This window comes from Canis lupus, chromosome 4 (genome assembly GCF_048164855.1).
Source record: "Canis lupus baileyi chromosome 4, mCanLup2.hap1, whole genome shotgun sequence".
In the NCBI taxonomy this organism is placed as follows: Eukaryota; Metazoa; Chordata; class Mammalia; order Carnivora; family Canidae; genus Canis; species Canis lupus.
Genome location: NC_132841.1, coordinates 5,133,751 through 5,149,532, shown reverse-complemented (window position 1 = coordinate 5,149,532; position 15,782 = coordinate 5,133,751). Strand labels below are relative to the sequence as shown.

General features: G+C 36.8%; 1 protein-coding gene across 1 annotated transcript in view; it reads right to left on the bottom strand.

Annotated features, from left to right (window-relative positions):
• Window positions 1-15,782, bottom strand: part of LYST (lysosomal trafficking regulator) — a 189,383-nt gene that overhangs the window by 102,053 nt on the left and 71,548 nt on the right. The window contains exons 18-21 of the mRNA XM_072822986.1: window positions 12,534-12,707; window positions 11,445-11,594; window positions 6,895-7,032; window positions 2,067-2,265 (exon numbers count right to left, since the gene is read on the bottom strand). Coding sequence (XP_072679087.1) covers window positions 2,067-2,265; window positions 6,895-7,032; window positions 11,445-11,594; window positions 12,534-12,707 — 661 coding nt within the window. The remainder of the gene's footprint in view (window positions 1-2,066; window positions 2,266-6,894; window positions 7,033-11,444; window positions 11,595-12,533; window positions 12,708-15,782) is intronic.

Here is a 15,782-nt window from a genome sequence, read left to right as displayed (position 1 = left end):
CTTGAGTAAAGGACTATGTCCTATATTTTTATATATCCCCTTAAATGTCCAATATGACTCTAAAATGGATACCTACAGCTTAATCTTCTTTTCTGAGCTTCATACTTGTAAATTCAATGGCTTGATTTCTTTTTATTTTTTTAATTAATTAATTAATTAATTAATTTATTTATTTATTTTCTCAATGGCTTGATTTCTTAAATGCATAACAAATGCTACAAATCTAAATCTGAATCCTCTTTCTGCCCTAAATTCAGTCCTGTTTTGTTTTCTGGTTCATTTGGCAGAAGTACCCATTTCCCAAGTAGAAGCCAGGAGCCACCCTTGGCCACTACCTTTCCATCATCCATGTGAAGTCAGTCTCCAGGTTCTGCTGACTTGATTCTGCATCTTGAGCTCCTCTTATCCCTAGCACAGTGCCATAATGGGGGCGCTTATCATGGCTCACTTGGACGTGTGTCGCAGACTTGTAAACGGTATCTACAATGGGCATCGGTCACCCTCAAATCCAAGCTTTCAGAATTCTATCAAATGTCAACCCCTGCTAAGAACCCTCTAGTGGCTCTCTGCTGCCTCCTTCCCACTCTGGATAAAGCCTAACTTCCCCTTTGTAAGAATCTCCGTGATCTCCCTTCAGATTCCTTCCAGCCTTTCCTCATGACACTTCTGTAGCACCTATTTCTCACAGCTCCCAAGCAAGCTGTTTGCTTTGTTTGGAAGCCCCCTCCCTTCAACTCCTACTCAATGTTTAAGCCTCAGAGCAGGCAGGCATCACCTCCTCCAGGAAACACCTCTTCTCCGTGCTCTATGCTACCAGAAACAAACAAACAAACAAACAAAAAAAAAAACAAACAAAAAACCATCACTGTCCTTTCCACACGATGTCATTACCTGTTTATGTCTCTTTCCCCTCAAATAGGTTGTAAGCTTAGTATGGGAATGGACACATTTTATTCATCTTTGCAACTACCCTGTTTCCAGAGTCCTGACAGAACTTTATTTACTAAACGTGCTGAATCTAACACAAAGTCATGTTGTCTGTTTGCATTTGGATTTTTACTGCTGTTGAATCATTTTATTCATTTATTACATTCCTAAATGGATGTTTTACAAGTTTTCCTCTCCAAACTTACTATCTAGTTTTCTCAGAAGTATATTCATGCTTGCTTTCTTGCCACATTACATTTTCCTGGTTCTTTTTGAATTCTGATTTTTCCATCTTTCTTTATACTAATTATTCTTTCTTATAGTTCTATCCTTAGCTTCCTTTTTTCTTTACTCTCTCTCTATACCTTTCTTCGGTGGTCTCATCTAGTCTCAGAGCTTCAACTCACTTCTACATGGGAGATTCTCCTTCTTGAATTTTATTGCAGTAATTTACTTACATATTTCTTTGCTCAAAACAAACACAACAAAACCAAATCCTTTAGTGATCTCTAAATAGAATGTAAGTTCAAATTCTCTGGCCTCACCTTCAAGAATCCATTTAATATGACATCAGGGGAAAAAATAAATAAGTGGTGGTCCCAAACTATGTTTATGGTTTTGTTTATGGTATCACTGATCCTTTAAAGAGCCCACATACTTGAGTAAAATTCATTATTCTTTATTTTCTCTATTTTTTTTCTCTCTTTAAGTCATTCTCTTCACCTGGAGTGCTAATTTTCTAATATACATCTCAAATTTACCTAAATTATTCAATGCCCATGTCATATATAGGATCTATTAAATCTTCCCTCTCCATAGTGGCCTGATGAAACCCTCACTCTTCTAAAATCAAGTAGTTCTTCTTTTGTATCTACTATTAGGTACTTGCCAGATATTGCTTTTTACTATAGATATTTGGGTATTTGACTCCTCTCTCCTCTCAGCAATAAAGCTCTCTGAAGGCAGAGACTGTGTCTGGTTCATTCTATATTCCTTTGCCCTGTTCCAACCCCACTGTGTGATTAGGATAGTTCTTAGCATACAGAAGCCAATGAATATCAGACAAATGTGGATTGGGTGGGAAGAAAAATAATTAAAACTGAGATAGCCAAAATCTAACAAAATATGATTATACCTACCTATGTGCAAAGAAAAGTAGAAATTTGTGGGGTTGTGACAAACGTAAGTATTAGTAGGAGGGTGAACTGCTAAAAGGAAATTGAAGATAATTGTCAATAATTCCAAATCTGGAGGAGATCCAAGGACTTCTGCTATAATTTTCACAAATGAGTTACAAACCTCTCGGGGCATGGATGTAAGCTGCCCCTCTTTGTGTTCCTGAAAAAATAAAAAAAACTCTTTAGATTTAAAGAGAACTGCCAACTAACATTTTCCATTTAAGCAATAGATTCCTTTTAAGACAGAATTATGTTGGTTTACTACTCTAGTCTGATCATATTTACCACTAAACTGAGTTGCAACTTCCCCATTCAATATATCCTGCCATTAAAAAATTCATTAAAACCAACAGCAACTTACTCTCAGTCCATTTATCTTAATTAACAGGGCAAAGTTATATTACGGTGCTCATGAGCATGGCTCTGAAGCCAAACCACCTAGCTTTGCATTCTGGCCTCTCCACTCATTATCTGTGTGATTTGGGGCATATTTAATACCTCAATGCCTCAGTTCAGTAATATGGGAATGGTCATGTTACTTCCTATGGCCGTCATAAAGATTAAATGACAGAAACTCTTGGAAGAGCACCTCACATTTAGTAAGTGCCATATAAATGTTAGCTAATAGTTGTACTACCACGATGACTATCCCTACTTCTGTCCTACTATGATGGGATCACAAGGAGAAATTCCTGATAGACCAAACTGATTACATTACTACAATGTGTGCCAGTTTACAAACCACTTTCTCATAACCGCTCTGAGAGGTTTTATTCTTCATTTCTAGAATGTGAAGCTCAAAGTGATTATATGACTAACTTAAACCACACAGAAAATATGTAAATAGTTCAGACCTCTGATTCTTCTCTACTGTGTCATCGATTGCCTGGTATAAGAAGACCTGGCAGAGTGCCAAGCAACTACTAAAAATAAAGACAGGTATAAATAAATAATTTATATTCTCCAACTCCATCTCCCCTAGTAGGTAGCAGTCACCCTCTAGATCAAGACCAAGGGGGTACACTTCCTCATCTTCCCTCTCCCTGTACATGTGATACATCCAAAAAATGATACATCTCTGCACCCACTTTTCTTCATTTACTCTTTTGTAATTGCTGAATTAGAAAACTAAAATCTAGATGTTAACTTTGAAACCTCAGATTTAAGAAGAGATCACTGACTCTACAGAAGAACCAAAACCCCTCCGCCAAGATTTTCATTAGTGCCAAGTGGTCAAGCCAAGCCAAGCCAGGCACATAGGTCTTCTGATTTTCAAGTCAGTGCTACTTCTGCCATAGCCATCTGCCCTTTTTCTGAATTAGGCACCTGGTGCCTTCCACTTCCCAGGTCACCACTGCAGTCATTCATTCCTATGTCCATCCCAGGCCATGTTTCCTCAATCTTGTCTTTTCCACTGACCCCTTACAAATAGTCACTAGTATCCTATTTCATTAAAAAAAAAAAAAAAAAAAAAAAACAAAAACATCCTTTGGGACACCTGGGTGGCTCAGTCAGTTAAATGTCCGACTCTTGGGCAGCCCGGGTGGCTCAGAGGTTTAGTGCAGCCTTCAGCCCAGGGCGTGATCCTGGAGACCTGGGATCAAGTCCCACATCGGGCTCCCTGCATGGAGCCTGCTTCTCCCTCTGCCTGTGTCCAGTTCTCTCTCTCTCTTTCTCTCTCTCTCTCTGTGTCTCTCATGAATAAATAAATAAAATCTTTAAAAAAAAATAAATGTCCGACTCTTGATTTTGGCTCATGATCTCAGGGTTGTGAGATCAAGCTCTGAGTTGGGCTCTGTGCTGGGCATGCAAGCTGCTTAAGAGCCTCTCTCCCTCTCCTTCTACCCTTCCCCCAGTCTATTAAAAAAAATCCCTTAACTTGAACTTTGGGAACCTTTTATTAACTGTTTCTTTTACCCTTCACTTCTAGACTTTCTAATCATTATTTATTCTCACTGCTTCCAATGAGTCCACCACACGTGCTGTCTAAAGTCCTTAAAACCAGGATCCCTGGGTGGCGCAGCGGTTTAGCGCCTGCCTTTGGCCCAGGGCGCGATCCTGGAGACCCGGGATCGAATCCCATGTCGGGCTCCCGGTGCATGGAGCCTGCTTCTCCCTCTGTCTATGTCTCTGCCTCTCTCTCTCTCTCTCTCTGTGTGTGACTATCATAAATAAATAAAAATTATAAAAAAAAAAATAAAGTCCTTAAAACCTAGTTCTTGCCTTCATTCCACTGAAATCTTGAGTCATTAAGAATTTCTATCAGTGACCCTTTCTTTACCTGTCCACATTTTCTTTGAACTTTCCACATTATTTGGTTCCCTCTCTGCCCACCCTTGGTTTCCTGGTTCTTCTCTTAGCTCTTTGACTACTCTTTCTACATCTTTCAATAGCTCCTTTTTCCTGTTTCACACCTGAAAATGGATATTTCCAGAGGTACAAGCCACAGCCCTCTATGATCCTTCCACTACATTGTTTATCCTGTAGTGCTTATCCATCCCCGTGGCTTCACTGTGACATCAATGCAGACAGTTCCCCATCTGTCCCTCCCATCCCTCTCCCCAGTTCTAATCTTGCATATCTAGGTGCCTAGTGGTCACAGCTGCTGAACGTCCCACTGTAATCTCTGATGCACAATGGATAAGCTATACAACTTGCATGTTCAATTCCTTCTTTGATGATGCTATCATTCTTCTAGTCTCCCAGCTGGAAATTCTCTATTATATATTTCATTTCTCCTGCAGCTCCTATTTAGACAGGATCAAGCCCTTTTAATTCTCCTTATAATCTTCTTTATATTTGTTCCCTTTCTTTTACACTCTATTTTCATCACTTGAGTTCAGGTTCTTTATACTGTACTCATGAACTAATGAAACTGCCCCATGTCCAATATACTACCAATTTATCAATCTTTCTTAAATAATCTGAGATACCATAAAAGCAACAATTAGGTTCATTTCTTTATATAATTCCTACAATACCTACCATAAAACTATTCTTAATAGCTGTTTATTTGGTAATGGGCTCTTTCAATGAAGAAGGATGAAGAGATATACTTTTTAGGAAAAGGAACTGGTACCTCAATTTTTCTAGCATTTTTATAAATAAATGAAAATGAGAATATATATAGAAATCTCCAGGTTTACAAGTGTTACTCTGCTGACATGGAAAGACTAAAAGAGAACTTCACACTGTCTTGTGAACTTTTTGAAAATTGGTCAGCAAGTTTCAAAATGGATATACAAAGAAACTGATTTAGAGAAAAAATGCTATATAAATGTTACATAAACCATTCCACAAGCTAAGGGCCTCAGAGCTCACTGTATTGTATTCCTGAAGACAACAGTCTAATTTAATTTACTATAGGGCCCAAAAAAGGCAATACAATGTTTTTTTGTTTTTTTAAAGAATTCATTCATCCAACAAATATTTATTAGATACCTGTATGTGCCAGTGTGATCAAGAAAAAACATTATCCCTGCCCTCAGCAGATTTACAGAGGGAAACAAATCATAATTTTATAAATGATGTGATACTAGGAAATGGAGATATGTGGAGCTAGTGGAGGAAGGGGAAGGGTTACTTTAAAATGCATAGAGATAGGAGGGCTTCTCTCAGGAAGTAAATTTAAAGTGGACGTATGAAGGATAAGCAGGAGGTAGCTAGATGGAAAGAACAGGATTAATAACTTCTCAGTCAGAAAAAATATTATGTGTCCTGAGGAGTGAAAAGAACTCACTGTTTAGGAAGAGAAAATAAGCCAGGGGGCCGCAGTGGCATGAAATGAGGCTGGCATGGTCACCAGGGCATATAGGCTTTCTTTAGGTATAGTCACAGATTCTGGATTTTATTCCAAGTACAATGGGAAGGCCTTGGTGTTATTCAAACAAAGGAATTAAAAACATAAATATTAATGCTCCCAGGGAACATCTGAACTTCTCTGACTTGATAAAGTTCTACTAGATGCCTCACTGAAAAAACAGACGACCTTGAAAAATATTCTCATATGCCAACCAAGGTTGTAAAAGAATATTGGCGAAGGCAGAGCTAAAAAATTAACTAGAAGCCAGGCCATAGCACAGACACTACTGGTGAGGTGCCATTTTTTAATATAACATTTAAAAAATTTTTTTAATTTATTTATTCATGAGAGACACAGAGAGAGAGAGAGAGGCGCAGACACAGGCAGAGGGAGAAGCAGGCTCCATTCCATGCAGGGAGCCTGACATGGTGGGACTTGATCCCGGGTCTCCAGGACCACACCCTGGGCTGAAAGTGGCCTTAAACCGCTGAGCCACCAGGGCTGCCCTTAACATAACATTTTGGATATATTTTCTATACGCTAATTCTAGTGCATATAATAGATCTTTGGCAAATATATGCTTATTAAGACAAAATATATTTGCTTGTTATTTAAGGAATGTGGAATGAGTTTCAGTTAGCAATAATCATGTGTCAGTTAAACTTTACTGGCCACCATACTACTACTGTGCAAAGCTTTGCTATTGTTGATATTTAAGAGATTACAAAATTATTATTATAACCCAGCATAAAGAGGCATTGTAGGTATACAATAGTTGTTGTTCTTTTGTAATTGAGCTATGAATGACAGTATGAAGGTCAAGCTGTAGGAGGCAGGAGTTGAGAAGAAAGAATCTGGGAGATTAGGGAAGATGGAGAAGACAAAAACTCCACTGAAAGTCCCACAAAAATCTGAGTTCACGGCACTGAGTTGTTAAACAAATAACTGTGGAAAATATCTCCCAAAGTAAAGTTACATGAAAAGTACCTGCAAAACCTGACATGTGAGTAGAAAGTGATGGACCACTCGGGCTTTCAGTAATTGCTTAATATTAAAGACCTGCTGGTGGTGATCTGCTCTGATGAGGACTTCGAGAGCCGCCAGCAGTGTTTCCCAAGCTCCTTGCTGAGAAAATAAAACACACACAAATCAGCACATGGTTCCTAAAAGACATGTTACCTGCTTTTTAGAAGACATAAAGCAATCTAACATTGTGGGTATATTCATGGCCAAAGATTAAATTCATCTGAAAAAGTAAATCTTAAAATTTACTCCACACTAATGTTTTTTGTCAATAACTCATTTCTAAAAACTTATGTTGAATGCAATATTGTATTAGGTGCTTTGGTACATTAATGTACCAAATATTTTATAATGTATAGTATTTTCAATAGATGAATTATCTTGAGGAATTTGATACAAACACCTGTTATCAACATAATTGCTTACAAATTGTTTTCAGAGCCTTATTAAAAATGCATAAACTTCTATTAAAAATGCATAAACTTCTATATGTATATAGCATTTAATTAAATTATTTTAGAAAAGATTGTACTAAACTGAAAAAAACTCACTGACAATGAGAAAATTCTGCATTTTGGGATTGATTTACTTTTAAGTCCAAATAACAGAATTCTGTGCATAATTACTGTGTATCTTCAGACTTCCTTTTAAGGTGCCTTAAAAATGATTTTCCCATGTGGAATCAATCTTAAATTACCCTTAATAATGGAGAAGGGGGAATCTTCTATAGATAACTAATACTGAAAAATAATCTTTGCCTCATTTTATTATTCCAAATGACCTATCAGCAAAGCTATTCACAAAAGACAAAATTAACTGGCTTGGGCTGCAGGTCTTCCTATTTCTCCTTGGAAGGTAATGAACAATGAAAAGGCCAGGGAACTGACAGACTTAATCATACTATTACACCCAAGGTCTTTCTCTTCATAAGATAGGGGTCAAGATGCCCTAGAAGAACAAGGCATATGAGAAATGGAGCACAAGGCAGCCCAAGTATGAAAACTTGATTCAGGTATGAAAAAGAGTACCAAACAGAATAGTGGCAAAGTAAAGAAATGACTGAAAACAGAAGACAAACTCAGTTAAAAATTATTAGGAGAGAAAATCTTATTTCGAACTCACAGAAGTACTTGTGTGTAACACTACTGAATTCAACAAAAAATGTTTTGTTTTTAATCAACAACCCCAAAGTAGTATCCTCTTTTGAAATACTAAAACGACTGTTGACCAGTTAGGTTCGATCTTCCAATCTACAACTGAGCTGTTTACTATACACTTATATTTATACTGCCTTTGTTTGTTTACATCTGCTATAACTGTACATTTTCTTTTTCTTCATGCAACATTACTCATATTTTTGTGCATACACATGTATGGTTATTTTTTATTCTAAAAGAGAGAGTTTATTCAGAATGAGAAAAGAAATAACGACAAACTAAAAAGTTTTAGAAATTGATAAGCACCATAAAGTCCAGAAGAAGCAATAGTTCAGTTAGCTGCCTAACACAATACTATAATATCTTCCCCCATGTGTGGCTGCATATTCTTTAATTGCTTTTTTTTCTTTTGAAGCATAATTGACATATAATATTATATTTATTTCAGGTATACCACACTTAGTGAGATTCAATATTTATACGCATTATGGAGTGTAGAAATCACAAGAAATGCAGTTATCATCTGTCACTATATAAAGTTGTTTATACCATATTATCAACTATATTCCCTATGTTGTATCTTATATCCCCATGGCTTATTTATTTTACAACTGGAAGATTATACTTTTTTTTAAAAAAAGATTTTATTTATTTATTCATGAGAGACAGAGAGAGAGACAGAGAGAGAGAGAGAGAGACAGAGAGGCAGAGACATAGGCAGAGGGAGAAGCAGGCTCCTCACAGGGAGCCTAATGTGGGACTTGATCCCTGGACTCCGGGATCACGCCCTCAGCCAAAGACAGACACTCAACCACTGAGCCAACCAGATGTCCCAAGATTAAACTTTCTTTTTAATTATTTTTTTAGAATTTTTTAAAAGATTTTATTTATTTATTCATGATAGACACAGAGAGAGAGAGAGAGAGAGAGAGGCAGAGACACAGGCAGAGGGAGAAGCAGGCTCCATGCCAGGAGCCCGATGCAGGACTCGATCCTGGGTCTCCAGGATCATGCCCTGGGCCAAAGGCAGGTGCTAAACTGCCAAGCCACCCAGGGATCCCCCAAGATTATACTTTCATATAACAATACATTTTACAAATAGAAGAACAGAAAAATAATTCTGTCTTTCCTCTAGCATGCTTGATCAAAATTTATCTTTATTAATAATAGATTACAAAGGTTTCTTTCAGCATATCTCAACTCATTTTAATAATGAGTAAATTTTCAGGGAGTATTGCCAAATTTAGGAATAACTGATTTTTTAAAAAATCTGAAAGGTATATACTTTGGTCTTTATGTTTGATGGTAATGCTGCTATATCTAACTCTAGATAATCTATAGTCTACACTAGAACTAAGAAGTTTATATGAGCCCATACCATGAAGATTGTTTAAAACTAGGGCATGGGGCACCTGGGTGGCTCAGCTGAGTGTCCAACTCTTATCTTGGCTCAGGTCTTGATCTCAGAGTTCAAGCCATGCGACGTGCTCCATCCTAAGCATGGAGCCCACTTAAAAAAATAAATAAACAACCTCTTGCCCCCCAGAAAAACTAGGGCAGAAAGGAAATAGCCTGTATCCATTCCCTGGCTGAGACCAGTGCATCCACCCAGTTGGGTTGAGATGCTGTGCCTAAGATCAACCATGTTCCTCAACTTATGCCTATAATGAAGCCAAGATTTCATAGCCTTGCCCTAATTCAGCTCTATGACTCGTGGGCAACTTGACTGCCCTACTCAGAAGTGTGTACATTTTTCCCTCTCCTTGACTTGACTGTCTAGTAAGTCTCTAGACTAAGACTCTAGTCTAAGAGTCTCTGGACTCTTAGCAGAATCCCTTTTGAGATTTATGGTAAATGCAAATCCTCACTTGATTTGAATGAGCCCCATGTTCTCTAGCCTGCTCTAGCTATTTCTAGTACTACTTTAGCTATATCCAGTTATCCTAAGTTCTGATCCTAATCTTCCAGCTCAGCATTACCATGGATGTTCAAAAACCTGCACAGAAAATAATCTCCACATTGCCATTTATAATTAACATTACACTAAAGTAGTAAGTTTGTTCTCTTCTCCAGAAGAATGATGAGATGAATATTTAAAAGCACATATCTGTCTGTGCAGCAAAGGAAACAACCAACCTATGGAATGGTTGAACATATGGAATGGGAGAAAACATATGCAAACACATATCAGATGAGGGATTAACATCTAGAATATATTGAGGACTTCTACAAATCAATAACAAAAAAAATCAATCCATTTTAAAAATGGGCAAAGAACTTGAACAGACATTTCTCCAAAGAAAATATACAAATGGCCAACAAGTATATGAAAAGATGCTCATCATCACAAAATATTGGGGAGATGCAAATCAAAATCACAATAGAATATCACTTCATACCCAATAGATAGCCACTATCAGAAAACCAGAAAATAACAATTGTTGGCAAGGATGTGGAGAAATTAGAATCCTTATACCTTATACAATGTGGGATTATAAAATGGTGGAGTTCTTATGGAAAATAGTGTAGAGGTTCCTTAAAAAATTAAAAATAGAATTACTATGATTCAACAATCCCACTTCTGGGTATATATATCCAAAAGAATTGAAAATAGGACCTCAAGGAAGCATTTACATATTCATGTCCATTACAGTGCTATTCACAACATCCATATCTAGAAGCAACCTAAATATCTATTGATAGAAGAAAGGATAAAGGAAATGTGGTATATACACACAATGGGTATTATTTAGTGTTACAAAAGAAAGAAATCTTGTCATTTACTACAACACAAATAAACATTGAGGACATATACTAAGTGAAATAAGCCAATCACAAAGACAAATACTGAATGATTACACTTCTATGACATATCTAAAGTAATCAAACTCATAGAAACAGAAAGTAGTATGTGGTTGCCAGGGACTGCGGAGTGACGGGGTAGGAGAAATAGGGGGAATTGTTCAATGGGTATAGTTTCAGGAAAGCAAGATGAAAATGTTCTAGATATCTGCTGTACAACAGAGTGTATATAGTTAGTACTATATTGTACACTTAAAAATTGTTAAGAGGGTAATTTATGTCATATGTTTTTTACCATTAAAAATAAAAAGCACATGGGGGCATCTAGGTGGCTCAGTTGGTTCAGCAACCAACTCTTGATTTTGGCTCAAGTCGTGATCTCAGTCAGGGTCATGAGAGTAAGCCCCATGTCTGGCTATGGACTCAGCAAGAAGTCTGCTTAGATTCTCTCCATCCCCCCTCCCTCTGCCTCTACTACCACTCACACATGCACGCACACTTTCTCTCTTTCTCCGATAAATAAATAAATCTTAAAAAATAAATAAAAGCACATGCCTTGGCTTTATTCCATATCTTCCAGTCAAGCAACAGCTCCTCTAGCAGTTTAACATCTTGGATTATAGCATTAGACTCTACATCCAACTTAAACTCTCCATTCTCATTGACATGAATAATATCTTCATCACAGCAACCTTCAAGAAGTGTCTATGGAAAATTAGCATTAATACAGGATGCGTTAATAATTGATTAATCCAAAAATTCAACAGAAACGTTAAGCTTTCAATCTTAGCAGTCATTACATTAAATTCAAAGGAAAATTAGTGATAATTCAACATTTCACAAAGTATCTTTAATTTGTTTTGCAAAACAATTCAAATTAGAAAAATACAAACTTCCAAATATTTGTAAATGACTATTCAGTAATATAGGTGAAATAAACATTTTATTTTTTATTTTTATTTATTTTTATATTCTTATTTTTTAAGTTCAATGAATATGTTAGACTTTAAACACTTTTTCCAAAAAAGTACTAAAGATTCATGCCATAAATGTAATAGTTTAAGGGAGTTGGGGATTGAAGGGACGGGTGGAGACATAGTCTTTTGCCTTACTACTAGTACCCTCAGAGACAAATAGTTTCACAACATTACCAAATGCTCTTAGTTAGAAAAGTATTTTAAATATATGATGATAGCTGGATCAAAATAAAAACTAATACAGCTTTGGAAAACTAACTCTCTTGCAGCATTGCCTACTGGAAGTGGCATAGTAGTAGGTGTCAAGAGAACGGAGTTATCTTCCATAAGGGGGAGCTGAGGCAAAAAAACAGTGTCTCTGTGGGTCTTAATCTCATCAATCTATGGAATGAGGGGCCAGCTCTAAGACACAGCTCCAGTTTATCCAGATCCAAAAATTTTTTTCTTACTCTTCTAAAATGCTTTAAACAAGAAAAAATGTAATTATGTAAATGATGAAGAAAACCAGAAGTGTTTAATACACAACAGTGTATCAAATATACACTGTTGAGTTTCCTTCGTTTTCTTCAGGAATAACTGAAACATAAAAGTTTATTGTTGGAAGACTAGTGAAGAAAGAAGTATCATTGCATATGAAACTGTAAGAATAAATATTATGAGGACATACCTTCAAAACATGAAAGCCAACAATGCATTTTTGTTTAATCAACACCTGATGAATCATAGAAAGTCCATTACAATTTTCTAATTCATGTATTCTCTGTTGGTTGTATTTAGTTAATGAGAGTATAACTCTCAGTGCTAATGCTTGGGTTTCTTCACAGCTACTGAGTTCCACAACCTAAAAAAATATTTTTTTTAACTTATTAAAAAAAAATTAACATGTATGATTATTGACTATTATATAACATCAATCTATCAGTTTTATTTGAAAGCTATTTTTTTGCTCACACTTTGCTTGTCATTAAGCATTATAAACAAAAATGAAAGACATAAATCCCATGATCCTTAGTCTCTTAAATATACTATAAATGAACTGAAATAACATTTAAAACTGTATAAGTCAGTAGCATTTCATTAGTGATCTGAAATGCCAGCAAAATGCCTCAGGTTTTTTATTGGTCCATCAACAAATCAACTCTACATTACATGCTATGGAAGATAGCAAAGAAGTAAAAGGCATGATACTTGCTCCCAATGGGGCCTACTATCTAGTCAAAAGATAAGTTTTATGTATGAAAACCATAGATTTGCCCTGTACTTCAATTAAACCAATGCTTTCTGACCACTGCTATATATGAGAAACATACACCTTATTATCATGATTACAGACAAAAAAGAATGAGATATGAATGTCATAAGGGCACAGAAACTATTTCTGACTCTACTTTGCTTAGGTTAGGGAAGCCTAAATGGAGAGAAGATGGTCTGGAAAGACAGTAAAACACTAGAAAGTAGGAATGGCAGGTAGCCGGGAGCAAGAGACTGTAGAAGGTTAAGGGTTTATTTTTATTTTTATTTTTTTTAAAGATTTTATTTATTTATTCATGAGAGACACACACAGAGAGGCAGAGACATAGGCAGAGGGAGAAACAGGCTCCCCATGGGGAGCCCAAAATGGGACTCATCCCAGGACCCCAGGGTCACAACCTGAGCCAAAGGCAAACACTCAATCACTGAGCCACCCAGGTGTCGTAGGGTAAGGGTCTAAAGCTAGAAGTTCCTGGTACAGCTAGGAGGCTGCAGGTTGCCTATTTGACTGATTCGGATCAAAATGCAGGCTATGTATACAAGGTTTTTAAGGACCAAATTTTATTTTTGTAGGGGAGGAGGAAAAATAGTGAAGAAAGTTTATAAGTTTTTTTTTGTTTTTGTTTTTTGTTTTTTATTTTAGAGTGATCCCCAGACCAACAGCATCAGCATTACCTGGGAACTTTCTCTCTCTCTTTTTTTTTTTTTTTTAATTTTTATTTATTTATGAAAGTCACACAAAGAGAGAGAGAGAGGCAGAGACACAGGCAGAGGGAGAAGCAGGCTCCATGCACTGGGAGCCCGACGTGGGATTCGATCCCGGGTCTCCAGGATCGTGCCCTGGGCCAAAGGCAGGTGCCAAACCGCTGCGCCACCCAGGGATCCCGAAAGTTTATAAGTTTTAAGCATGACAACATACTTTAGAAGTCTTATTGGAAAGATCCTAAATGTTGGCAAAATAAAATATTAATCATTGTCTCTAGGATCTAGTCACTGTGTAATAGTAATCATAACAAAATTACATTCAGTAACAAAATGTATATTTTGAAATTATACAAAGCTATAACAGTTGATTACAAAATGTTGATAAGGAGTTAGACAAAGAGCTTTTAATTTTAAAATACTATGGGAAAATTAACTAGATATTGGATGCAAAAAAAATTGAAAAAGGAAGAAGAAAAGAGAAAAACAGCTTAGAGTATGGCAAATCAATGCTGACAAAATATTTATAAGAACAGTAATGGTAGTATCAGACACTGATGCACCCCTTGCTGCAAAATCAATCAAAAGTGGTCGTCCAATTGAAGAAAGCAAGCCAGTTAGGAAGACTGAAAATTTGAGAATGCTGCAGAAATTACACTTAGGAATAAAATTCTGAGGATGAAAGAAGACCAAGGCTGCTTTAATTAAACAAGGATATGGGCCTTGAGGAAGGAGGGATGATTAGTACATTTGTATTCCCTATTTAGGATTTCAGCAATCCCTGTAAATAGTATATACTTATTGATTGTCTATGTCAGGCAAGTTATTGTCCCTGCTCTAAGACGACTAAGTAGAACAGATAATTGAACAGTTATTTCTAATACAGTACTCATAACAGTCAAACAATATTTCTCCTTCTCTTTTAGAAAAACTTCAAATAGGGGTGCCTGGGTAGCTCAGTCAGTTAAGTGTCTGCCTCTGGCTTGGGTCATGGTCCCAGGGTCCTGGGATAGAGCCCCAGGTCCTGCTCCCTGCTCAGCGGGGAGTCTTCTTCTCCCTCTGCTCTTCCTCGCATTCATCATATCTCAAATAAATACAAAATAAACATTAAGGAAAAAACCTTCAAACAGGGGTGCCTGTGTGGCTCAGTCGGTTGAGCATTTGATCATGATCTCAGGGTTCTGGGATTGGCCCCAGGTGGAGCTCCTCACTGAGCAGAAAGTCAACTTGTCCCTCTGCCCTCCTCCTGCTCATTCTCTCTCTCTCTCTCAAATAAAATAAAGAAAATATTTTTAAAAAATGACTTCAAACAAACTCAAATTATTTTTTGTACTTATTTGCGGACTCTTGTTTTTTTCCGTGTATCTGTAAGCTTGGGAAAAACAAGTTTCACAACCATTATTTTAAAGACTACATTACTAAGGCTCCTGAGTGACGCAGTCGGTTTAAGTGTCTAACTCTTGGTTTTGGCTCAGGTCATGGTCTTAGGGTTATGAGATGGAGCCCTGTGTCAGACTCTATGCTCAGCAAGGAGTCTAAGATTCTCTCTCCTTCTCCTTCTGCCCCTCCCCCCCACTCTTTCTCTTTCAAATGAATATTAAAAAAAAAAAGAAGAATATATTCCTTGTCTATGGCCATACCACCTTGAACATGCTCAATCTTGTTCAAAGAACACCTTTCTTCTTTTCATTACTATAACATGTAATTTTTCTTATTGACAATTTAAATCTTGTACATTGAATGACTGATTTAAATGTAATACCTACCCAATGTGGCACTTGAACTCATGACCCCAAGATCAAGAGTTGCACACTGTACTCACTGAGTCAGCCAGGCACCCCATTAAATCTTGTGCATTTAATATTTAATTGTTCTAATTACATTTCTGGATAATAGAAAACTTCTAAAATCTCCACAATTAAAAGAATTTTCACCGTTTGTGGCAGAGAACTTAATGACAACC